Below are 26,735 nucleotides of genomic sequence, written 5' to 3' on the forward strand. Positions count from 1 at the left end.
TTATTATTTGATCCTTGCTGATTTGATATTCCGTTTCAACCGTAGATAATTTTTTCTTCTTAATGCTTCCACATTTTAACCACTGATACATTTTTGTCTACAAATTCAGGGTCCATTTTGGTCAATTTCACAGTTAGAGGATTTTAAAAATCGCAAATTTCATGATTTCAGCTATTTCAATCTGAAATCTCACAGTGTTGTAATGGTAGGGGTCCAGACCCAAAAAGGAGTTTGGGGGAGGTCACAAGGTTACTGTAGGGGGGATTGTGGTACTGCAACCCTTACTTCTGTGCTGCTGCTGGCAGCGGTGCTGCCTTCAGAGATGGGCAGCTGGAGAGCGGCGGCTGCTGGCCTGGAGCCCAGCTCTGAAGGCAGAGCCGCTGTCAGCAGCAGTGCAGAAGTAAGGGTGGCCCGGTATGGTATTGCCACCCTTAATTCTGCACTTCTGCCTGCAGAGCTGGGCCCTGAGTCAGCAGCCGCCACTCTCCACCCGCCCAGCTCTGAAAGCAGCAGCACAGAAGTAAGGGTGACATGGTATGGTATTGCCACGCTTACTTCTGCGCTGCTACTGGCAGGACGCTGCCTTCAGAGCTGGGCGCCCGGCCAACAGCCACTGCTCTCTGGCCACCCAGCTCTGAAGGCAGAGCAGAAGTAAGGGTGGCAATACCGCAACCCCCCTAAAATCACCTTGTGACACCCCCCCTCCCCGCAACTCCCTTTTGGGTCAGGACCCCCAATTTGAGAAACGCTGGTCTCCCTGTGAAATCTGTACAGTATAGGGTAAAAGCCCATAAAAGACCAGATTTCACGGTCCATGACGCTTTTTTCATGGCCATGAATTTGGTAGGGCCCTACACATCACCCTTATTTTCATTTTAACTAAAATTATATTTGTGGTGTTGTCATGGTACTACTGGAATGCCCTCACCAGCGTGAGCTCTCCTGCACCATGCGTGTGAGGTCACGAAGTGCAAGGACACCATTTTATTCTCAAAATGGACCCCTCTGCACAGCGGACCTTGCACAAGAAGATGGTGTCCTATGCACAGGGTGACCTAGCACGTACGGTGAGATCACACTGTGGAAAGGGTGCCATTTTGAGAACAAGATGGTGTCCTCCTTGTGGCAAAAACGTCATAACACTGTACCAGCACATTCCAGCCCCACTGCAGTACTCTGGCTCAAGGGGCAGACCCCCACATAACCCACGGCAGACCCCACTTTGGGAACCACGGGACTAGACAGTCACTTTAATTTTTTCTTTTAAGACCATTATTTATCTTGGAAACGAATCCACTTACCAGTTCCTTCCTGAGCCAATTCAGGGCTTCCTGAATGCTTTCAAAGCCACTCAGTTTCCCTGAAGTAAGAGTCACCTTCTCCTGGGAAGAACTCCCTTTGAGATGCACCTGCACCTTTCTTAAAGGGATGGCTTCCTCTGTGGCCTTTTTTTCTTCTTTAGCCTCTTCCTCCCCAGAGGGCTTGGGGCTCTTCCACGTCTGGTCCTCAAGTTTGGCCTTCCACTCCAAGTAGGAAGGGCGCCTGGTCTCCAGTCTCAGTTTCTCCGTCAGAGCCTTCAGGCTTCTCAGGTGGTCGTGGGGGGGTGTGGCATTCTCAGAGGAGGCATCTGCATTGTCCGCCACCTCTTCTATTTGGATTCTGGGCAAAGACATCCTCTTCTGTAGTAAAATGTTAGAGGTTGATTGTAAAGATCAGGGCAACAGCAAAACTCAGGGAATCCTTCTTCTGAGAACAACTTCCATCTGTTGACTTGATGCATAAAAGCCAGTTCTCATAAGCCAGCCAGCCACATCAGCTGCTTCTCCACTCCGGCGTCACTTTAGTTACGGAAAACACCTAAAAATAACGAACGATTGTTTTAACTGCAAGAAAAAAAAAGGGAATGACAGCTGAGTGACAGGCCCTCCTAAAACCTGGCTGGAATGCAGCGTGTGAACGCATGTTGTAAACCACCGTGCAAAGCTCTTCCTGGGTTATGTTACTTCACTACAGATTTCTGACTGTTTTCTTGGGCAAGAATTAACAAGCTCTAACTTTTAGAGAAACCTTTGTCACAAAGATCTCTCAATCCTTAAGATGCAGGCCATAATGAGTTCCTATCATAACTAGATGCCTTCTGGAGGTTTTACACCTTCCTCTGAAGCATCCAGCATTGGCCATTGGTGAAGTGAGGCTCTCGATCAAACAGGCTCAGATGAAGTAAAACTCAGACTTCTAGTCAGAATTCAAGCCAAAGGGGGTTGGGACATGTTTGATTAACTTTTTTTGTTCCAGTCCAGTTTTTCAGATTCTAATGTTTCAGATACAAAGGATTAGGTCTGTTCCAGCATCCGAATTTTTAGTCCCAAGCCACAATATTCAGATCTAGCTCCTCGTTTCAGAAGATCGGGAGGAGGGGACAGAGTCTGGCCTGTTATAGATAAAAGGGGTGACTGTGACATAAATATCCAGACTGGGGTTCAGACCCCAAATCTTTCCGAAGTTCAGTGTGTTTGGACCTGGAGTTATGGGCTCCTTGCCTTCTCTGACATAAACACAGAGCGATCTGTATATTTAAAAACAGAACAAGACCTAAAACCCTACCAAAACAAGACACTCCACTGCACCCTTTGGGGAGAGGAGGAGAGAGCAAACAACACATGACAGGTGTTCATCACGTCGCTTAATGAATCTACGGTGATGGACGCAGTATAAGGGCATCTATAGAATACAACAGTATTGGGAACAAACCTTTAAACTTTGAAATTTCACATACCTCCACTCTGCTCACACACCTCTTCGTCTGAGACTAACCCTGCACCACCGGCACCTTTCACGTGAGGTTATTAGTGTGTTTTACAGACATCACTGCTCTGAGGTAGGCAAGTTTTATTAGTCAGCTGAGATGACAGTGCATTAAGATATGGGTTCTATTCTCACTGGCTCCCTGTGTGACTGTAGCCATATCACTTCCCCTATTTGTGCCTCAGCTTACCCATCTGTAAAATGTAGATAAATGAGGCCCACATGTGAGATCTAAGCATTACTATTGTTACCTGGAACGGGATGATGTTAGGCCCGGATAAGAGACTTTCTCAAGGTCATGCGCTAAGTCTGTGGCTGAGCTAGGAATAGATCCAAAGGAGTAAAAACACAAAACAAAAATACGTACTGCTGGGTTGGTAGCGTGCCCAGAAAGAACTGCCAGTGGATATCCAGCCTTCTAGCTGAATACATTAAATGTTGTAATCTGAGTGATTCAGTAATTCTTCTGCCTGCTATTGACGCCCACGAGGGCCCCTGTAATTTTGAAATTAAGACCATAATTACTCCTCGCAAATCTTTTCAGCGAAGATTCAATTTAAAATAAACACCAGCAGGCAGCAAGGTTTGCCCCACCGTTGTGTGTCGGCAGGGAAACAGACTGGGAAGCTGATAATATACACACAGACAGTCTGGGGGTGGAGAGCTATTCCAGTGACAGGCTTGTTCCTGCTCCCGAAATTAATGGGAGTTATCTTGGGAGCAGGATGGGGCTGCAAAGCTAGAGTGGATTCAAGCTCGATGAGTCTGGATGTCTGAGGGAAGCATCAGAGGTTGGCTGTTAGGATCCGCGCACACTGCTGAGGAAGGATGAGGTAGTGGCTAAAGCAAGGCAGTAGGCGATCTGGGTCTAGTTGCCAGCTCTTCCACAGAGTCTCTGTATGATCTTGGTTAAGTCACTTGCTCTCTCTGGTCGAGATCGTCAAAGGTATCTAAACACCCAACTCCCATTGAAATCAACAAGAGTGAGGTGCTTATATACCTTTGAGGATGTGGGCCTCTCTGATGCAGTTCCCTATGTGTGAAATGGGGATATAAATCCTTAGTATTATTTGGGTGATGCTGGTGTCTTGCCCTGCCCCCTTTGTGCTAGGTGCTGTACAGATTCTTTTGTTTGTCTGTTTAGGTTGCAAAAGCTATTCAGAGACGGGATTGTCTCTCACTGTGTCTGTATGTGGCTAGTACAATAAGATCCTGAAACTACTGATCCAGGATCAGGCCCTTACTGCCAGACAGAAAGGATCAGCTGTCCCTTCACTGGTGGGAAAATGACACTTTCTCTCATTGTCACAGGCTCCCTGGCTCAGGCAAGGGATTGGATTTTTTCTGCACTGCAAGACAAGCCACTGCCATTCCGAGCCTCGAACCTGTCGCCACTCTCGCCCCAGGTGAAAATAGGCAATTTGCACCGTGAAACCTCCCAGGCGGCCCTTCTCAAAACGTGCAAATAGATTTTGCTTTTGAACAGCAAAGCCTATTATCCCTCCCCCGCTTTCCAAATTCAGCGTTGACAAAAGGGGATTTTGTTCCAGCTCCCCCCACAGATATATTCACCTGGGGTCAGAGAGCTCATGTGGAAATATTTTGGGAAGTTATAAGCACGTAAAAAAGTGTGTGGAATTCTAAGAGAGCCAGTTTCGTAACCCTAACCCTAATTTGCTCCCCGCCTCTGGCTAGGATAAACAGGGGTCCATCATATCCGAAATCTGGGACCTAAGTTATGTTCAGGCCTTTGCGTTGCCTTCTGCGTGGGAGTGAATTCCACCCTATAAGCGTATGCCACTTTATCAGTGCAATATGGTATATACTACAACTCATGCATAATATATATCTAATATCCATGGCAACATGGGACATGTTGTATAGGTAAGAAGGAACAGTAACCAGTACACATTATTTATAGCAAATTATTGAGAAGACTCTGCCTGGATAGAATGACTTGGTTTGCTTGGTTACTGCTGGCAGGTGATTGGTCTCCCTGGTCCATAAGTGAGTATGGCTCTAGCCAGCATTCCTTGTGCACCCATTGAAATCAATGGGCCTTTGCAGTGAGCAGATAATGCTCTGGTTTTATGTTCCTGCAATGGACTAAGAAGAGGGCATAAGAAAGCAAATCATGTTAATGCAATGCGCGATTCAGCCTGTGGAACCCACGGCCACATGATAGAACTGAGAAAATAGTAAACTCTGAAACAGACTTGGACATTTATGAAACCGATAACTATAGCAACTGCAGTAAAAGCAGGTAGGGTAACAATACTCAAGTGCTTTCAGTACTCATGACGTAGGGTGTAAGCGAATTGCCCCCTGGGAACAGGAAGATATTCCCTGCCCCCAACTATGGCATTGCACTACATGATGAGATGCATCTTGGGGGTTTTATACCTTCCTCTGAAGCATCTGGCACTGGTCACTATTGAAAACAAAATGGTAGTCTACTGTAGTTGGGCCATTGATCTGTTCCAGTGAGCATGGCTATTCCTATGTTTCTAAATGTATGGTGACATCTTTAGCCTTTGAATATTGTTACCGTAGCTGCTTTTACTGTCCAAGTCTGTTTCACAGTCTACTATTTGCCCCAGTATTATCATGTGGCAGTGGGTTCCGCAGGCTAACTCACACATTGCATTAACATGATTTTGATAATGATATTAATTAGTCATTTGCAACCTAATGCCTGAAACTCTGCAGGAAAGCGATGCGCTCAAGTCCTTAATATAACTCTGGAGAGATGTCAGGAGACGCTTCCATTCTGTAGAGTGACTCAGCTTCCATTTTGCCTTCATGTCTACGGCACAGAGAGAGGAGGGATTTGAGGGATGCGGAACCTTCCACTTGCTTTGTCAAAGTCCATTTGGCTGACAGATAATAACAACATTGCCATTAGAAGTCAATCAGAGGCTGATGAAAGGAAATGGAAGGGGTTGCGCTACGAATGACTCCATATTAAACAGTGCAGTTCATGGCCTTTTACCTGGCTGTATAATGGAACGGGAGTTTAAAATGACGGACTTTAACATCAACCCTTTCCCCGCCTCCTGACAGCTGCCCCATGGCTTACGCGACATGGCCCACACCTTGTCTTATTTGTCCGCAGAGCACTACGCCTGGCAAGGCATTTTGCATCGCTAGCTCCCAGTGACTTCAGTGGGCATTCAGCACCGTGGGAGGTCGAGCGCCAGAGAATCAACAGATTCATTTTATCAGGTTGGATTTTTTGGAGGAGAAAAGAAGGACACAGAACTGAGATTTGGTTAATATTTTGTATCGAATGGAGTGATGTGCCAAAAGCAAAGTAGCCCCTTCATTTCATTATGTTTGATGGACGGTACATTATGCTATTTCCCTGTATTATTCTGGATAAGCAGCAAGTGATTCTAATAGCCTTTATCAGTCTACTCATTTATTATTTTAGAAGAGAAGAATATACCAAGCTGCAAACCCTAGACTACCCTGGCCCAAAGAAAGGACTTACATAGCACCTTTACTGACGAGCTCTCCAGGTAGCCTTGTGGAGCGTGCACTGGACTGGCACCCAGGAGATCAGTCGTCTGTTCCCGACCTTGAGCAAGGCACTTCACCTCAGTTCGCCCCTCTTTAAAATAGGGGTAAGTGATACTGAACTCTGCGGCAATGTGCTACAGAACAGCCTGAGATCATTAGCAATAAAAAATAGGGGTGATCTATGCACAAATAGCAAAAGATGTGAATGTAAACTGATTTCAGCGTGAGGCTAGGCGGGAACACTCTGGTTTCAGAATCAAAGAGGCTACAGTCAATTGTTTTAAATCAATTTTTGCTACTTTTAATCCAAAATAAGTGACTCCCCTCCCCCTCTCTCCCTCCTGCAGATTTGCCACCAAAGTAACCAAGTAGGTTTTCAGAACACGACTAAGTTAAACTGGTGCAAGTCTGTGTGTAAACCAGACTTCCAGGCTGGATCCTGGTGAGCAAAGCAAAGTCTATCTGAATGATTATTATGATTTGGTCTGGTGGCGTCTAGGAGCCTCGATCATGGACCAGGATCCCATTGTGCTAGGTGCAGGACAAACACAGAACAAAAAGAAGCTCCCTACCCTGAAGAACTTACAAGCTTAATGGTCCTTCTTCCACATGAGGACCATCGAGGATGGAAATTTTAACTGCCACTGGCCAGGTTACCTGGGCAATCATGCTGTGGCCACTAATACAGTCAACAGCATGAGTTGCAATATTAACCAGGCTCAAGGGTGGCGCGTATAAGAGACCAGGGGAGACTAAGCCTCCCCCAAAAAGGCCGGCCATGCAGAGGGGAAATGCCGCGGATGCGGCGTGGGACACCTCTCTGGAGGCAGCCGGAAGCAAAGCTCCATACAAGTGGGGGGAGCCCACACTCTGCCCGGCCCCCGACTCCACCTCTTCCTCTAAGGCCCTGCCCTTGCGCCGCCTCCTCCTGCCCCTGCTCCGCCTCTTCCCCTGAGGCCTCCCCCTGACTGCCGCTCGCTCCTCTCTTCCCCTCCCACCATTGCTCGCCTAAGGCAAGAAAAAGCGATGGGTCATGGCGGTGGCCCCCTGGTGGCTCCCACTGTTCCGGGAAGGCAGTGGGTGGAGAGGAGTGAGCAGTGGGTGGGCGGGGCCTTGGAGGAAGAGGCGGAGAGGAGTGAGCAGTGAGAGGGGCGGGGCCTCAGGGGAGGGGCAGAGAAGAGCGAGCGGAGGGTGAGCAGCAGAGACTTTGTGGGAGGAGGCGGAGAGGAGCGAGTGGTGGGCAGGGCCTCGGGGAGGGGGAGGGAAGAGGCGGAGCAAGGGCGGCCTCAGGGGAAGACACAGGGCAGAGCCTTGGGGACAGGGCCATGGTCCAGGCACCGGTGGCCCCCCCCACTTCTAGGTTGCTTCCAGCACTCGCATGTGAGCTCCTCAAATGCCTATGCCCAGCCCCCACCCTGCTCCAGTGCAGGTTTTTGGCCCAGTGGATCCATACAGCACAGAGACCCAGGCCCCTGTCCCATCTCAGATCCTCTCTCCCTGGGAAGCTCTGGAGGCCTGTCCCAGACATCTTCATCATCGTGCAGATGGGGGCACAGAGCCTGCTTTGCTACTATTTCCCTCCCCCGGCCTCACAGTGGACCTGCCGCTTTTCAGCTGTTTGGGGGCCATCTCCACCAGCGCTGGACACCGCAAGGTTCAGCCCTAGCTAATTAATTCATCAGCATTTCCATGGCACTCGTCACTATCGCATCAGAGCGGCCAATTAAACCTACCAGCATCCCCTCCTTCACAGATGGGGTATGTGAGAACAGAGAGGCAGCCAGTCAGGATAAAGAAAAGAGCCCTGCTTTGTGGCCCACGGCTCAAACCACTGCACCACATCCATAAAGGCAGAACAGCCGGGCAGCATGCAAAGGCTGGGGCCTGTAGATCTATCCAGACTGGAGCTGCTGTTTGTTTTGGATAGACTCGCAGTTTAGCAACTGTGGTTACAGAGTTGGGAGGCATTGCTCACCAAGCAGCAATGATGATCCAACCAGAACTTACGTCTCCTCTGGCCATGATCCAGCCAGGCCTTTGGGTTCATGAGGAAGTATCTGTTCTCTCCACGAAAGCACCGGGCAAAAAAATGTCAGGGAACAGGCATAGAATGATAGAATCCTAGGGTTAGAAGGGACTGCAAGTGGATGTCCGTCTAATGGACTTTCATCTCTGCTGCAGGGCTTACAATGAATGGGGAACCTGGGCCTCTCAAATGGAGGAACGAAACATTGCAATGGTGCTGAGAGTCCTGCCTGCCCACTGAAGCCAATGGGAGTGGAGGGTGCCCAGCACTTCTGGCCCCAAACCCATGGGAGTTCCATGCGAACAGCTCTCATGGCCAGTAGCAAGGGACACCCATGTAATGGAGGGGCTGCTACTAGATGGGACCCACACCCCGCCCCTGGCCCCACCCCTGCTCCGCCCTCACTCTGCCCCCATTCCACCCCCTTCCCCCAAAGTCCTCGCCCCCTTCCTGCCCCATTCCACCCTCTTCCTCTAAGTCCCCGCCCCTGCCCCGCCTCTTCTCCACCTCCTCCCCTGAGCGTGCCAGGTCCCGCTCCTCCACCTCCCTCCTGGAAAGTCCTAAGTGCCGCCAAACAGCTGTTAGGTGGTGGGATGCGCTGGGAGGGAGGGTGAGGAGCGGGGATGCAGCACGCTCGGGGAAGGCTGGGGGGGAGAAGGAGGCGAGGAGGTGGGAGCTTGGCTGTCGGTGGGTGCAGAGCACCCACTAATTTTTCCCCCTGGGTGCTCCAGCCGCGGAGCACCCACGGAGTCGGCGCCTATGCCTGTCCCCCCTTCACCCTGTTCTGTGTATGCTGAATTCCCGCCTTTCCATGGGTAAGCCGTGCCTGCTCGGTGTGGTTCTCTGTCCCCCTCTAGTGATAACCAGGCCAACTAGCCGTTGATGAGCCTGATACAGCTTTGGCCAAGTTAGTTGAGACAGTAGAAGCTCATGCATTAAAATCCAGAGGTCCTGGTTTTGATCCCTGCTGCCGACAACTCCAACCAGGGGTGTCAGCGTTATACACATACGATCAGTAGAGGAGCCAGCTGGGCACGTCTGTGCCTGCTAATTCCCTGCCCTCTGCAGGTTCACACTGTGCCCAAAGAGCACCATACAGACAGGGAAGCAAAGACATGATCCCTGCCATAGGATGCAGGGGGTAGATGAGGAGGCAGGGCGAGGGTGACCAATAGAACAGGGTGCAGTTATTTATGGCTGTTATGTAAATATCTTGCTGGTTCTTGTCGGTGTATTGACTTTAATTGTACAGATAAGGAGGTTAGGCAGAGGCGCTTCCAATTACAGCAGAAAGATCTGGAAAATGGGGTGTGGGTGTGCTTCTCTACGGCAGCATTCAGGAAGGTGGGGTAATTAGACACACCAGCAATGTTAATTATGTGCATTGTAGTAGCACCTAGAGGCATGAAATGAGATTAGCTCCCCATCACGCTAGATATGTGCAGACAATCCCAGCCCTGAAGAGCCCAGAATCTAAATCAGAAGACAGACAAAGGACTGATTATCAGTCCCAGTTTGCAGATGAGGAACTGAGAGCGAGTGACTTGGCTAAGCTCACACAGGGAGAGCTGGGAAACTGAGCCCAGATCTCCTGGGTTTTAGTGCTTTGCTTTAACCACAAGGCGATTCTTTACCAGGATCACTGAGTGCAGCCCTTCTCTCCTTACATGAGAAGCACCTTCCCATTGATGTCAATGAGACTACTCATGTGAGTAAGGGCTGCAGGATAGGCTCTCAATGGCTAGATGCGGCATGTTTCTGAGTACTCATGATGATAAGGGGGCACCAGTCATGGAGCAGGACCCTACTGTGCTTGGTGCTGTACAAACACAGAACAAAGCGATGATCCCTGATTCCAAGAATTTACAATCTAAGTATAAGACAAGTCCAAGTGGAAGATTATGAGCATCTGGGGGCAGAACCGTTCCTTTGTTACAGCCTCTTGCGAGGTGTCGAGCAGAGGTGGCTGGAAAACAGATTTTCTGTCTGGTAAAAAAAAAAAATTGAGAAATCAAAAATAAATAAATAAATGTGTCCCTAATTGGGACAAACAGCCAAAATGTCAGTTATGTTCATGAAACAACATTCTGAACAAAAATTCACGTTGGGTCAATCAAACCTTTTATTTCCATACATTCAAAATGTTTCTTTTCTTTTCTAATTTTTTGATATAAATTAAAGTCAATTTCTAAACAAAAGGTTGTTTTGATGGGAGACATCCCAACTTTTCAGTCTGCAAATGTCAAAGTGGGACATTTAGGCATTTTCAGAACTTTTTTTCCCCTCCATTTTTTTTCTTTTTCAAAATGAAATGTCATAGAAACTCGTGAAAAAAATTCGGTTCCGTCAAAGCGGCCGTGACCTTTTCCAACGGAAAACTGCTGGGCAGAAAATTTTCCAGCCAGCTCTAATGTCGACATCTCAAGTCTCATTGAAGATGCTCAGAGCTCCGGGTGCTCTGCCCCTGGCAGAATTGAGCCCTGAAGGGAGCAGTTTTCTATCCCTCCTGAGCTTTAGGTTTGCGTTGAACAATATACGGATTCATCTCCTGCCAAAGGAGGGGGAAGAAATTGCTTCACTCTCTCTAGGGCTGACTTACTTCCTGGGTATGTTTGGGGAAGGCGAGGAGAGATATTGATTGCTGCTGTCACCAGCTGACCTGCACCTACGGGAACCGGGAAGCAGTGGCTAGTTGCACTGTACAATCTGCAGTGAGTTTGCTATGGGGCTGGTGGCGAGGAGCTCGCAGACGTTGCCATAGAGATTAGAATAGGCCAGGAAGCTGGCTCCACTCTCCCTGTGACCATTAACAAGCAGCGTTTCCCCTGCATCCATATCCCTGTTGTTAGTGGAACCGGATCACAGGTGTGCGGTGGGAAGGGTGCAGATGGTGCCGATGCTGGGAACAATGGTGGCTCGCCCTTTTGGCCTATGGTTTCCAATCAGGGATGGGATGCTGATACTCTTGCTCCACAAGTGGCCAATGAATGGGGCTGCTCGGGGAGGAAGATTTCACTCCGCATGAGGAAGGGGAATCAGAATTCGGTGGCTTTGGGTTAGCAATAGGAGCACATTTGGGGAATTGTGTTGCACGGATCTGTCTCGGTGCACTTATGCACCGAAACATACGCAGCATTGGTGGGACAAAGAGCGGGTGGATAAATAACAGTCCTTGCATAATGGAAGTTAGAGACTGAAAAGACCTGTTAGGTCATCTGTCCATCCCCAGGTCTCTGTGGAGGATTGCTCTCCCGGCATTACATTAGAGCGTGTGAATGTCTGATCTATTACTGTATCGTTTGCCATATGTCCCGGCCGCACATCTCCATTTCCATAATGTCCTTCAATAGCCTGGAACAACCTTCAGTCTCAAGAATCAAGAAGGAAAAAACTGTGTTCAAGACTAGTCTCTCTCTGGGCCTGATCCAAAGTCCATCAGTGTCATTGGGAGTTTTCCCATTGACTTCAGTATGTGTTGGATCGGGCCCTCTGGGGGTAGGTGTGTAGGGAATATGACATAAATACATACAGCGGTACAGCTTAAAGGACTGATTGGATTGAGTTTCATATGGTGGCATTACTCATGGGTAGTGAAGCCATGAATGCATTATTCAGGTCACTGCAAAGTAAACCTTTCTACTGTAGGACCACTATCTATCATCATGTATTCCTTCGACACGCTCTCAGGCTGTGTCTACACTTACGGCGGTGTGTAGAGCCCAGACACTGCATGCCCCCCCTAGCATGGGTATAAACAGCAGTGTAGACAGTGAGGCACTGCCTAGGTGAGTATAGACACACCAGAACCTTAGGGTATGTACCCTGCATGGCTCTCTACACCCCCAAGCAACGTCTTCTCTGTCTACATTGCTATTTTTAGCGGTATATGTCCTGCTGCCAGAGCCTTTCCTCACTGTCTCCCCCCCACACCAGAGCCTTTCACCGCCATGCATAGCTACACAGCGCAATGTGGACGCAGGCTGCTTTTCACTGTGGCATGTAGCTCTACGTACCCTACTCACCACTGCCACTGCCAGTGTAGACAAGGCTACAGACACACACATAAGCAGACTGTCTGGATCTGAACATGTTTTGTTACAGAACAAATATGTTCAAGAAAAAACACTTCGGGAATGTTTTCGATAATTTTACGTTTTTTACTGGGACCCGTTCTTGAACCTGTACTGGCTTAGTGCCCAGAGGGCCTCACCTCCGCAGGTGCAGACAGGCATAGCTCCCCCATGAGTGCAACTCCACAGGGCAGAGAGTGAGGTATACAAGGCCCCACATCTGAGCTAAACTCACTTTTCTGAACCCCCAAATGTCACGATTTTAAAGTCTGACTGTTTCCCCAAAAGTCTATGATCATACTTCTTGCCTCTTGCCCTTTGTCTGTTTAGTCTGTCAGCTCTCCAGCTCAGGACCTTTTCTTACGATGTGTTTGTACAGCGCCTAGCGCCATGGGGTCCCAACCAGGATTTGAACCTAGCGGTCCTATTGTAATACCACAAGTGCCACCACTAATACAATGACAAATAAACACATCAGCTGGCTGCTGACGCTAACCGGAACAGCAGTGAAATAGTTAATGCTGAGTTATCACCAGCGTTCCCACCATTGTTCCTTCTTCACGGTAATAAAATCTGATCGCACAATCCCATGTTCCAGCACCAGCTCTGGACTCCTCCCAGCTCATAAACACATTCTCTTTCCTACGGTAGCCCTGGCTGCTGCGGGGAGAACATTCCCACCCTAGGCTCGCATTGCGTGGCATCCTTTACATTCCAGTCGCAAGCAAATGAAGTCAATGGAAAGACTCCTGTTGATTTCAACTGGTTTTGCATCGGGCCCTAAGTCTGGTTGCCAGACTGTGTGAGGCGAGTAGGAAGAGCTGAGCTTTTTTCACTTTCTGCTACCTGTAATTAGGCAATGCGTCCTGGTCCTTTCCTTTGTTGCCTCTCTCAAATAATGACCAGGAAGATCCAGAGAGGGGAGCCGTGGGGGCCGGCTGAACCTATCGCTTGCTGGTTTGCAGGGGAAATGAAACCGATTCACCAGACTTCAGAAAAAGAGCAAAGCTGTGATGAAAAGGGATTCAGGGAAAAGGGAGGGGACCGGCTCTGTCAGACACACCCGGCCAGCAGCACTGCATCCTCCGGTCATCCCCGACGGAGAGAATTCAGTACCACTGACCTAGCAGTGCCTTGTGAATTTCCTTGTGTGTCTGCTCTTCTTTCTGCAGGGGAAAGGCTGTTTGCCCAGAGAGGCGCTGAAGATTACAAACTAGTATTTTCCCGAGCATCTCTCTGAGCATATAGTACACCCAGGCTCACCGATCCTGATCTGAGGAACCGTGGTTCCCCCTGGCCTCACACTCTGCGGGGAGCAATCAAGGTTTTGTTCCCTACATCTTATAGGACTTTTTCCAGGGTAATTTCAAATCTCAGTGGTCAGTATCAGGGCTGCACTGTATAAACACAGAGGTAGGAAGGATCCTCACAAGCGAAGACGCTATCCCCCCTTGTCAACCTCGAATAATTCCCCACACTTCCCAGGTGTGCATAGCCCGAGTTGGGGGGGGGGGAATCCTGGCCCCACTGAAGTTTTGCTATTGATTTCAACGGACCCTGGATTTCACCCATAGCGTTTAATTCTGACTTCTTCCTTGGAGACCAGCTCCCAGCTTTTTGCATACTGTAGGAGCCCATCCTCAGCCAATTGCAACTGGTCCTCACCTCCTGTTATGCACAAACCCAGCCAGGGTCTGACCAGGACCCGTACGGGAAAGAGAAGCAGCGTTCTGGAACTGCCCTGATGGGACCTAAAGGCTGGATTTTCAGAAGCACTCAGGTCCCATTTGGCAACAGAATAAGCAGCCGTGTAGCCAAGGGAGCCCAGCCCGTTGGGTGCAGATCCCTACTGAAAACACAGGCGCTGCTGGGTGCCAGGCACTTTGCGAATCCGGCCCTGCCTAAACAGGAGCTGAGCTCTGTTGGAAATCTGGCCCCATTGTAAGTGCAGAGCAGGTGAAAGCCTGGCCCCGAGCTCTTTTGAACATGCTGGTCCCAAGGGCTCGGTTGTGGCCTTCGCCACAGCCTTGTGCCATCAGTGGGGGCTCCCGGCAGGGCTCTCGACCCACCACCCCAAAGAAGGGAGAGTAAGTAGCCATTGGAACCGCTTGCCCAGGGACGTGGCCCACTGAGGTCGTTACATGGAGATTGGATGGCGTTCTCAGAGGTATGCCCTGGCAAGGCAATGTGACTGGGGCTTGGTGCAGGGATTGTGGGTAGAATTCTCTAGGAGGTCTGACTAGGATGATCACAACGGGCCCTTCTGGCCTTAAAATCTAGGAAGCTGTGAATCCATCCTGGAGCGCCTGAATGCACAGGGGCAGTGTGGACGTGAGCCCTGCTCTGCACTGCTTCCCCCCACCCCGCCCGCTTTCGGATGGTTTGTGCCCTGGCAGTGCCAGGAAGGAGCACCCCTGATCCACAAAGGGCAAGAATGGTGAGCCTCGCCGGAGGACACAAATGGGGGGAGGGCATGCTCCTTGTGCCCAGCTGCACACAGGTCAGACACACCCTGTTGCCAAAGGTCCCAAGGGCACCTGGGCTTGTGCCCTTCCCTGCCTCTCCACTGGCTGCTGCCCTTCACTCCAGAACCAGCTGCGTTCCACTGGGGCTGTGTGAACAGAGGCAACACAGCGCTTAGGGATCCTTCGGCAGGAAAGTTGGCCTGTGTAAACATAAAGCGTTCTGACTCCTTATAGGGGTGAATGAAAAATCCCTCTCTCCCTGGGAGCGGTGGGGAGCAAGTTAAGGGCAGGTCTTCACTACAGCGGGGGGGTCGATTTAAGATACGCAAATTCAGCTACGCGAATAACGTAGCTGAATTCAACCTATCGGAGCCGACTTACCCCACTGTGAGGACGGCGGCAAAATCAACCTCCGCGGCTCCCCGTCGACGGCGCTTACTCCCACCTCCGCTGGTGGAATAAGAGCGTCGATTCGGGGATTGATTGTCGTGTCCCGACGAGACACGATAAATCGATCCCCGAGAGGTCGATTTCTACCCCCCCCCCGATTCAGGTGGGTAGTGTAGACCTAGCCTTAGTCTTTACATACAGGAGGGAATTTAGCCAGGGAAGGGGGGTTTCTTGCAGAAGTTCTTTACTTCTTTCAGGGCTTGATCCTGTGAGCTTCTGAGCACCCTGCGCATCCACTGAAGTTTTTAGGAAGGGATGCAGCTCACGGCAGCTCCCTGCAGCTTGCAATATTGGGCTCCAAGTTCCTTTTAAAACAATCCAGGTACAGGGGGGTCGGTATCCACTGTCTGCCATAGCTATTGTTCCATACTCTCTGTCTCATCCAGTTCCGTGCCTTAGTATGTGATCCATTCAAACACCCGGCTGATTCATTTCTTTACCAGGCATTCACCAGCATTGTCAATCCATCCACGATTGTTTAAAGCTGAATTGACAGCTAACTGCCCCCGAAAGATTCCAGCTCTGCTAACTACCAGAGGGTCAGGCTCCTTTTTCCTGGACTCAGTTTCTCTGCTATGTTTTAAAAACTCTGGTGGCTGAGAGTTTTTGATCATAGAATCATAGAATCATAGAAGATCAGGGCTGGAAGGGACCTCAGGAGGTCATCTAGTCCAACCCCCTGCCCAAAGCAGGACCAATCCCCAACTAAATCAAGTGATGATGAGCAGAACGCATCTACAAAATGAATTTATAATGATCACAGGACAAGAGGTAACATTTAAATGTGCATTCGCAGACAGTCCTGCTTTAGCAGAGAGATGAGAAATGTTAACTCTTCGAACACCATCCACCACCACATTTTAACACGATGGCACTTGAAGAAACAAATCACTGGAATCTACTTACAGCAGAATCTCCCGAATTTCTATTGACAACCGGGAGCTGCACTGAACTTTGTAAATTAGCAAATCCATGAGCAAACAAAGCAAAGATAATCAATCCATCGCCAGGTGGACCAGGGTTTATTTACCGGAAAGGAGCAGTTTAGTTGTATTCATGTTAATAATGTTGTAATCACAGCAAATATGCTGTTGTATATTTCATAAGGGCAGAGACGTCTTAATAATAAGAGAGCTGGCTGCTCAGGAATCTTTACTGAGACGTAGGGAGAGATCCCCACAGTAATTCACGTGTGTGTCAATTATACGGTGCGTGGACTGGCGGTGTTCTGCTGTGCTATGATTAAAGAAACCCAAAGCCAGTGTAAAAGGCTTTGGAGGAGTTCTGGATTTTTCCCCAATGTTAGAATAGACTGTATGGGCCATCTCCTCAGCTGATATCGATCGGTAGAGTTCTGGTGGAGGTGATTTGCTCCAGTTGAGGATCTAGCACCGTGTCTGATTCAAAGACGGATTGACAATAGCTAAACCTGAAAACACCATCCCCCAATGCAGCCCATCTTGCCTGCACCTAGCACCCCAACATTCGCTTGCACTGTGTCGGGGCCTTGAGCAGCAGATGATTTTCCCTTACATGGGCCAGACTCTGCTCAGTTCCACCCGTGTCAATCTAGGGATTTTCTATTGACTTTGGCCAAGTTACCCCCCACCCACATCCCATTTACAGCCATGTAACCGAGAAGGGAATCTGTTCCCGTACCGGCTAGCTGGGAGTCTAACTGAATGTCCTTGATGGGTTTTTTGGGGGGGATGCAGCAGCCACTCAAGGCCAAATTCTGCTCTGATCTATACCCTGCCACAAGCCCATTCAAATCAACCGCACTGCCCAGGGTGTAGTCCCTGAATGGATTTTGGCAAGCCATAAAAAGTGTGCATTCCGGGGGGGACGTAAGATGCCCCTCTGGAGCACATGAGCACATGGGATAATGCCCTTTCCTGAACTATGCTGGGGTTAGCATGGACAGCTCCTACCAATGGGCTCTCCACTCTACCTCCACCCAGTTCCCAGGCTCAGATACCAGTATCTGACCATTGTCCATATTACCAGGGACAAAAAAGACCTGTTAAGCCATCTAGTCAATCCTCCTGCTAGTGCATCTTTTCTTTAGCGCTTCTCTCCATCGTCTGGGTGAAACTACGGTTTACTACAACCCACGTTAGGAAGTAAATAAAGGAATCGAACTTACCGGGGGCTGAGTGACAATTACTATGCCAGAGACATATTTTTTTGCTCTGTCGCTCCTTCTGCCTCTGGTTTGCAACTCGGGGTTTGCAAAGCTCGGTCAGTGGTGCCATCAGGTTTCTGTCTCGCTCTTGTCTCTGGCTTGCTGCTGAAATCTCTGTGTCTATGTGTGTGTGTGTGTGTGTGTGTTTTAAGGGATTTTTTTTCGGTGGTTGCGTCAGGCCTGTTGCCTGGATACAGGCGAGCTATTCCAGTTGGAGCTTTTCAGTCCAGATTTTCTGTCTCCCTCTCATTCACACCACTGAGCCCTGGACCCTACCTCCCACCAAGTAATAACCCTGAAGAGACCTGAAAGGGAGCAGCAGCTGAGCTGGGTCCTAAACATCCCCAGGTTCAGCTCGCTTGGGTAAGGAGCAAAGGAGGGCTGGGTGCATGAGAAGTGAGGTCAGTGTAGCTGACAAAGCATCTGGGTTGATGGCACTTACCCTCGTTATTGAGGATGGCAAGCCGAGATGTAATAAACCAGATGTAATAAACCAGATGCCTGAGATGTAATAAAAAACAACAGGCGTCCAGGGTATTTCAAAATGTGCCAATGGCTCTTGTATGAAGACTCCCTGGCATGAAGCAATTCCTGAGCCGCCCCAGGATATTCTGTGGGTGGATATTCTGTGGTTTGAATATTTTGCTTTTGCTTATTGGTTCCCAGACCAGGCTGCTTGCACAGCGGCCACAGAGCCGTCGTGGGGGCCTGTGGGAGGAGCTTAGAAAGCCCTTTGTTCAGATACAGATCCTGAGAGCTACTGAGCACTTCCAGGGTAGGGATGAGCTCTCAACGACTAGGTAGGGAGGTAGAGAGGCACGTGGGTGAAAACATGTTTCTGTTATCAGACTTATGACACTGTCTGGCCCTGTCTACACTAGCCAGTGAAACAATGTTATGTGCTTTTCTAGCAACAACCCTCCCCCCCTTTTATTTAAATATTTCTTACTGGAAAGGTGCTAAGATGGTTTCAAATCTCAGGGCTGGTCCACAATGGGAGTTTACATTGGCACAGCTACATCTTTCCAGGATGTGAAAAATCCACCCCCCTGGGAGACATCGCTATGGCGACCCTTGTGTAGACAGTGATAGGTTGCTGGAAGAACTCTTACCACCTCTCAGGGAGGTGGATTAACGATGCTGATGGGAGAACCCCCCCCCCCCGTCACTGTAGAGAGCGTCTACACTGAAGTGCTACAGCAGTGCAGCCACAGCCCTGCCGCCGGAGTGTTTTAAGTGTAGCCATAGCCTCAGAGACTGAAAGAGAACCTGGATGGCCAGGAGCGATCTCAGCCCGGATTCACCAAAGCCCTATGCCTTGGGATGGATTTAAACACTGTGCTTAAGTGAGTAACGAGCAGTGGCTGCCAGGTGTCAGGCTGAATTTAATCCCTTTCTAGCAATGTTAAAGTTTAATTCTTTGGAGACTGAGGCTCTGTATTTACCTACACTTGTAAAGCACTTTTTGCCTTAGTATCCAAGTGTTTTGCGTCTGACTTTAAAACACACTGTGGTATGCAGTGTCGTGGTAGCCATGTTGGTCCCAGGATATTAGAGAGACCAGGCGGGTGAGGTCAAATCTTTTATCGGACCAACTTCTGTTGGGGAGAGAGACGAGTTTCTCAGCGTGAGCGCTGTGTAAGCTCGAAAGCTCATTTATCTCACCAATAAAAGATATTGCCTCCCCCGCCTCGTCTCTTTAAAACACATTGAGCATTCAGCATTGGTTTGTCTGGCAATCTGGAAGTTGCTAGTGCTCTGAAGGGTTAAACCCTTTCATTCCCCGTCCCCACTTTCACATACTGCTCTTAAGCTTTTGTGAGAGAAATGCATGACCTCCCCCTTTGTATAGGTCAGGGGGGGGAATGTCTCCTGCTCTAGGTTTCTTTGCCTTCCTCTCTCTGCTGCACACCGGGGCCATGCACATGGCACACACACAGCAGCGAGAACTCAGCTCTTCCTGCTCTCACAGGACAGGCCCCTATGTAAAAGGAGAATCTCCTGTAGCTGTTAGCAGAGCAGGGCCTATGACACACAGCTGAGCGGCGCTGATCCCAATCAAGACAAAGCTGTGCTTGGCTGCAGGCTCCCCATTGACAAGGCAAAGTCTCGCTGTTTGCCACCTGTAAAATCGAGAGAACAGCGCATCCCTCCCTCACCAGCACAGTGTAAGCTTAAATGCATCAGGTACTCTGGTAATGGAGCCGTTCGCCTCCATTTTTTATTAACATCTGTGGTGCTTCCCGCCTGAGGCTCTCAAAATACTTTGCAAACACAAATGAATTTAGTCTCCCAACATGGCTGTGAGATCGTTAACACCGCCACTTGACAGACGGGGAAACTGAGGCACAGAGGGATTAAGTGATTGACCCAGCATCACACAGCAAGTATCTGAACCACGATTAGATCCCAGGGGTAAACTCCTGGCCCCACTAGCAAAATTCCTATTGACTTCCCCAGGGCCGGGATTTCAACCCTGGTCTTCTAATGCCATTATGCTCTTTGTTAATATGGCCATTATTATTGTATGTCAGTGTGTAGAGAGCATCCTAAGTGTCCCTAGTGTTTTACAGACGCATAAAATACGAAGAGACGTGCTGCCCACCCCAGAGTCTAACTTTGGCAGATCTGACATGGGGTGAAGGTTCAAAGGCGGGCGCTTGCGAGCACGCCTGCTAGCAGCAGCTCCTCACTGGCAGGCTTCATGGAAAAATACCCTTTAAGAAGGGATTGGAAGGAAATACTGATCCCTGGTATACATAATAAATAATACTAATACCTAGGCCTTGTAGAGCACTTTATGTCTGTAGATCTCAATGCGCTTTGCAAAGGAGGTCAGTACCATTATCCTCCTTTTACAGTTGGGGAAACTGAGGCAAAAGCCAGGAAGGGATTTTCCCAAGATTACCTAGCAAAGCAGGAAATTGAACCCCACTTTTCAGAAGCCCAGCCACTGGGCCACACTGGCTCCCCTCCACCGGCTGCTCCAAGCATAGGGTAACATTCAACAAGGCACAAGGGCCAGAGTGGGAAAGGAAGACATCCCTTTCCAGCTGTACAGGGAGGGTTGTAATGAGCAAGCAGAGGTGTAGGCGGAGCAAAATGAGAGTGAGGTGGGGAGGTGGAGTCATGCAAAGCGAGGTCAGCTCTTTCTCTCCTGCATGGCTTTGTTTACACTAAAGTTTCTCTGAACCCAAGTGAATTGGATGCTGGTTAGTTCAATTTAGCTAACACCTTTCTAGTCATTAGCCTGGACTTTCACCAATTTCTGCCAGGTTTTTGGCTTCCCAAACACGTGACCTGGACTAAACAATTGGGGAGGAGGCAGGCCCTACTCACCAATGTGTTCGCTAAGTCAGTTGACAGTAAGTAACTTGAGCTAAAAACCATGCCCTGTAACTAACACTATACTGTAGTAAAGGTGTGAGCTGGGAAGCTGTAGTGATCACAGCCTATGGAAGAGCATGGGGAGATTAGGGTTATATTGCTGGGGGGAGCGGGGCGTGAGTCTGGATAAAGGGCATGGGTACGAATTACAACCCCACCCCACCCCACCCCATATAGGCACAAGATTGTCTCATTATTGCCCCCTCCCATTCTCTGTGCCTCAGTTTCCCCCTCTGTGAAAGGAGGCTGACAATACTTTGCTTCACAAGGGCGCTGCGAGGATAAATTCAGTACTGTTTGTAAAGTGCTTTGACATCCTCTGATCAGGTGTAAAATATAATCATGCCGACACTTCCATGCGGGTGTTGCCTTTTGAGGCAACATTATAAAATAATGATTATAAAATTCACATTTAGACCTCAGTCCGGCACTGAGTTCCAGACAGGCGGGCCCAGGAGGAAGACCTGCAAGTTACATAAGAAAAGCACCAGACCCCTGCATGTTTGAATGGCATGCAGCCGATAAATGACTCATTTACTTGCACAATAAAATCAATACACACACAAACAAAGGCTGGAGAACTGTGTTATCACAATAATGGAGCTGGCACTGACCCCCTGTTCATATTCTATTCATATTTGTGTAACTGATTTCAACTCAGCACATTCAAAGTTGCCAGGAATACACAGCATGACCGAGATCCTGTTCCAAAGCCCATTCAAAGTCACCAGTAGGTCTGTCATTGACTTCAATGGGCTTGGGATCAGGCCCTCCATCAGTAACTAAATCGCTTTAGTACAAAAAAGAACCATTGATGGCCCAATCTTGATGCTTATTTATCCGTCAGTCATTGCTTTTGTGGAGCACTTGCCCTACAGAACGCATCTCCGAACAATGTACTGTGCGCCAAATTATGTCTAGTCCAGCGTGAATGCGCAAAAGGAGGAGTGGGCTGGGCATATGCAACATTGGCACTCCCCTCCTGGCATGTCGATACACACCTAGGCCAGTCTATGCTAAAAAGTTAGGTTGATCCAGTGTCGCTCAGGGTGTGAAAAATTCACATGTGTAGTTAAGCCGACCTAACCCCTGTGTAGATGGCCCTAAGGCATAGGCGCCGACTCTGTGGGTGCTCTGGGGCTGGAGCACCCGTGGGGAGAAATTAGTGTGTACTCTGAACCCACTGGCAGCCAAGCTCCCCTCAACCCCATGCCCCACCTCCTCCTCCCCTGAACCACCACGTCCCCACTCCTCTGCCTACCTCCCAGTGCTTCCTGCCTGGCTGCCACCAAACAGCTGTTTGGCAGCGTTAGCACGCTCCAGGAGGGAGGGGGAGGAGCGGGAATGTGGCACACTCAGGGGAAGAGGCGGGGCCTGGGTGGGGATTTGGGGAAGGAGTTGGAATGGGGCAGGGAGGGGGTGGAGTTGGGGAAGGGACTTTGAGGACGGGGTGGAGTGGGGGCAGGGCCAGGGGTAGAGCATGGGTCGAGCACCCGGGGGAAAGTGGGGAAGTTGATGCCTATGCCCTAAGGTGATGGAAGAATTCTTCTGCCAACCTAGCTACCACCTCTAGGGAGAACCTCTCACCAACTTCTGAGAGAGGTTCGCAAGCTACACAAAAGCTCTTCTCCAGGTCTGGGAGAGGTACTCAGAGTGTCACAGCTAAATACAAGGTGGAACAGATAGTTTATCATAAGCAGTTAGCACATATTCTAAGGGACCATTCAAGGTGAAGTGGTCCGTTAACATTCCTGCAGTCATAGGCCAGAAAGGGGGGGTTAGTGGGTTACTTTTTGTAGGATAACAGTTATGCCACCTGATGATCAAACTTGCTTCACCCACAGAGTTTCCTTCATCTGACTTGTTTGTTGGGGAGGGCAAGTCACTAAACTGCTCCATGCTTAGTTTCCCTATCTGTCACACGGAGATGACTGTACTTCCCCAGCGCTTGGAAATCTTAGAATAAAAAGTACAGTTCAAGGACAAACTTTTATTAATGATCACAAATCTATTCTTACAGCTGATGCTTCAGAAGATGGTTTAGGTTTTCCATAATGCACCTCACTGTGCCGCAATAGACTTGGGCAATGCCACGCTATTGCTATCCCTGAGCATGTGCCGGTTCATTTTCTGACAGAGGGGCCCTGACAGTTGTGTTAGGGGATCTGCAATGCGATAGCCTTATGAGCCATAGGTCCGGCCTCACTAATCCTGGAGGGGTCCCTCCTCAGCTCCCATTGTAGTCAGGAGGAGCTGAGAGTTACTGGGATGTATTAACAGGTGTGTTGTGAGCAAGACACGAGAAGTCATTCTTCCGCTCTACTCTGCGCTGGTTAGGCCTCAGCTGGAGTATTGTGTCCAGTTCTGGGCACCGCATTTTAAAAAAGATGTGGAGAAATTGGAGCGGGTCCAGAGAAGAGCAACAAGAATGATTAAAGGTCTTGAGAACATGACCTATGAAGGAAGGCTGAAAGAATTGTGTTTGTTTAGTTTGGAAAAGAGAAGACTGAGAGGGGACATGATAGCAGTTTTCAGGTATTTAAAAGGGTGTCATAAGGAGGAGGGAGAAAACTTGTTTACCTTAGCCTCTAAGGATAGAACCAGAAGCAATGGGTTTAAACTGCAGCAAGGGAGGTCTAGGTTGGACATTAGGAAAAAGTTCCTAACTGTTAGGGTAGTTAAACACTGGAATAAATTGCCTAGGGAGGTTGTGGAATCTCCATCTCTGGAGATATTTAAGAGTAGGTTAGATAAATGTCTATCAGGGATGGTCTAGACAGTATTTGGTCCTGCCATGCGGGCAGGGGACTGGACTCAATGACCTCTCGAGGTCCCTTCCAGTCCTAGAATCTATGAATCTATGAATCTACCCCACCTGAATACAGTCACCCTCCAGGCAGCATGAGCAGTTAATGGCTCAATCCTGCTAAGGCACTGAGCACCTCTTGTAAATTGCAGGATGTACTCAGCGCCCAGACTGGATCGAGCCCTTATTTGCTAGTGCAGTCTGCTATTCAGGGGCTCACGCTAACTCACCGGCGGAGCGTCATGTTTCGCTAGCCTGCTAAATGACCTCATTACCAAATCGTATCTCCAAACACCCGGGGGCATTCATTGACATTTTAAAGTAATAAGAGTGCAATATCCAGTCCATTCTCCGGCAGAATGAAGCCAGGAAGTGTTAGAAATGCCAGCTATATGGGGAAACCTTACCTGCTTATAGAATGATAAAATCACAGAAGTGTAGTAGGACTGGAAGGGACCTCGAGAGGTCATCTAGTCCAGTCCCCTGCACCCAAGGCAGGACTACGTAATAACTAGACTATTCCTGACAGGTGTTTGTCTAACCTGTTCTTAAAATCCTTCACAAGCTCCCTAGGCAATTTGTTCCAGTGCTTAACCCCCCTGACAATTGGGTCTACACTACACACTTACTTTGGTATAATTATGTCACTCACAGGTGTGAAAAATCCACACCCCTGAGCAATGCAGTTATGCCGACTTTAACCTCCTGTGTAGACAGTGCTATGTCGGCAGGAGCAGGAGCGCCGGAACCTCGGTAGAAGTGTGGGGGGCATGAGGACCCACCTCTCTCTGTGGCCCTGCCCCCTGCTCCTCATCTTCCCCCCAATGCCCCACCCCCTCGCCAGGCCTGAAGCTGGAGCCAGGTAATGGTAAGAGATGCCCGGAGAACCCAGTAAGGTGACCAGATGTCCCATTTTATAGGGACAATCCCGATGTTTGAGTCTTTTTCTTATATAGGCTCCTATTACCCCTACCCCAGTCCCAATTTTTCACATTTGCTGACTGGTCACCTTAGAACCCGGTGAAATTCACTCCTATGCAAAGGACCTGCACAAGGCCTATGTGCCTCTTAAGTCCAAATTTCAGGGGTAAGAGGAAGTATGGGCCTGTGGCTTGAGCACTGGCCTGGGTTCAAGTCCCTGCTCTACTACAGATTCCCTTGAAGACGTCACCCCGTCTTTCTGTGCCTTGGTTCCCCATTTGCAAGATGGAGATGAGAGCACTGTCCTACTACCTCACAAGGGTGTTGTGAGAATAAATCCATTAGAGATTGAGAGATGCTATGGTAATGGGATAAGAACATCTGTACAGGAGTGACTTTCATATGGAATAGCAATGGGTCTATTTCAGTGCGTTCAGGTAACACTGGCTTCTAGATAAGGTTGAGTTTGAACTTCCGGGGTGCCACCACTGTTCCAGTTGTTCATAGCTCTTCCAATCAAATCCCTTTTGGGGTGAAATTCTCCATGCTTTGTCTCAGCCCCAAGGTGAATTGCTCTGGGAAGTTTGAGCAAACTCAGTTCAGTTATTGTTGAGTTATTCCAGTGTGTGGGTGATGGAAAATCCTCTAGAGTATGTTCTGATTAGGGATTTTAACCCAAGAATGGCCGAACCTAATAAGTTTGGGTAAAATAGTGACTTGGACTGCACACCCATCCATAGGTGCCGACTTCCCCGCTTTCTTGTGGATGCTCGACACCCGCCTCTGCCCCCGGCCCTGCTCCCACTCCACACCTTCCATGACACCCCGCCCCCTCCCTGCCCCCATTCCAACCCCTTTCCCAAATCCCTACTCCGGCCCTGTCTCTTCCCCGCCTCCTTCCCTGAGTGTGCCACATTCCGCTCCTCCCCCTCCCTACTGGAGCCTGCTAACGCCACCAAACAGCTGTTTGGCGGCGGCCGGGCAGGACACTCTGGGAGGTAGGCAGAGAAGCAGGGATGCGGCGCACTCAGGGGCGGAGGAGGAGGTGGGGCAGGAGGTATGGGGAGCTTGGCTGCCAGAAAAACACTAATTTTTCCCTGTGGGTGCTCCATGCACCCATCCAGGGGCATGAGACGAAGTAAGACTCCCTCATACTTTGCTGAGTGAGCTCCCTGGATCTTGGATCTGGCAAGTGGCATGTGGGTGACTCATACCCATGACTCCTCCCCCAGAGCAAGTGGACAGGCCGTAGGTGGAGCCAAGGCTCCCCTTCTCTGGTGTACCGCCTAGTGTGGCTTCTTAGCAGCACTGCGCACTCCGAGCAAGCAGAAAGCAGGGAAGGAGAGGTGCCTGTGTCACCTCAATCTTCCCAGGTATTGGAGTGCAATGGCCACATACTGTGGACCCCACAAGGAGTTGCAGGATCAAAGCATGGGAAGTGCTTTGAGATCCTGGCATGTGAAGTGTGAAACAGTGTTGCAAGTCACCCAGAAAATACGGCAGAGCCCCAGTAGGGGAAGCAAATCTGTAGCTAATGCAGAGAGTAGCTGTCACACAGCTAGCGAAGGGAATTTATATATATATTATCTGCCTGTGTCACCTCCCAATAGCTGAGTGCCTGTCCGATACAGCCGAGGCGTCTGTGGAACGGGAATCACTGACAGAGGCCGTAAGGGCTCTGCCATCCCCGGAGAGGCTGGATGGTGGGAGGTTCTAGCAGGAGTCCTACAAAGCAAAGACACTCGCTGGTAACTATAATTCCCTGGGAACAAATCAGGTGAGGGAGATGTGCGATTTCATTCATTCTAAATACAGAGCATCCAGTGGAGAGCTGTAAAGGCATATGAAGCTGGTGTGTCACCTCTCAAATACTCGGAAACCTCAGGGCCTGCCCACGTCTCCACTGGAGTCTGGGGGACTTTTGCTGTTGGGAGCAGGATGAAGCCCTTAGAGAGCTTTGTGAGTTGGATTCAGGATTGCTACAAAGGCCCCCAGCAGAGCCAATTTAGAGATGAACCTAGAGAGGTTCCCTCCCAATGCCAGCAGAGGCAGACTAGGCACAGTTCTCCACTGACCCCTGCACCAAACGAATGCAAAG

General features: G+C 49.5%; 1 protein-coding gene across 3 annotated transcripts in view; it reads right to left on the bottom strand.

Annotated features, from left to right (window-relative positions):
• FAM167A (family with sequence similarity 167 member A) overlaps window positions 1–17,787 on the bottom strand; it is a 33,604-nt gene extending 15,817 nt beyond the window's left edge. Inside the window, exons 1-3 of one of the 3 annotated variants that reach the window (XM_065587473.1) lie at window positions 17,485–17,787; window positions 3,173–3,300; window positions 1,302–1,857 (exon numbers count right to left, since the gene is read on the bottom strand). In XM_065587473.1, coding sequence (XP_065443545.1) covers window positions 1,302–1,673 — 372 coding nt within the window. In that variant the 5' untranslated portion in view covers window positions 1,674–1,857; window positions 3,173–3,300; window positions 17,485–17,787. Of the gene's footprint in view, window positions 1–1,301; window positions 1,884–3,172; window positions 3,301–17,484 lie in introns of all 3 variants that reach the window. The other 2 variants (XM_005290668.4, XM_008171868.4) reach the window with 2 other exon arrangements.
• Between the last annotated feature and the right edge of the window lie 8,948 nt (window positions 17,788–26,735).

This window comes from Chrysemys picta, chromosome 3 (assembly GCF_011386835.1).
Source record: "Chrysemys picta bellii isolate R12L10 chromosome 3, ASM1138683v2, whole genome shotgun sequence".
Classification (NCBI taxonomy): Eukaryota; Metazoa; Chordata; order Testudines; family Emydidae; genus Chrysemys; species Chrysemys picta.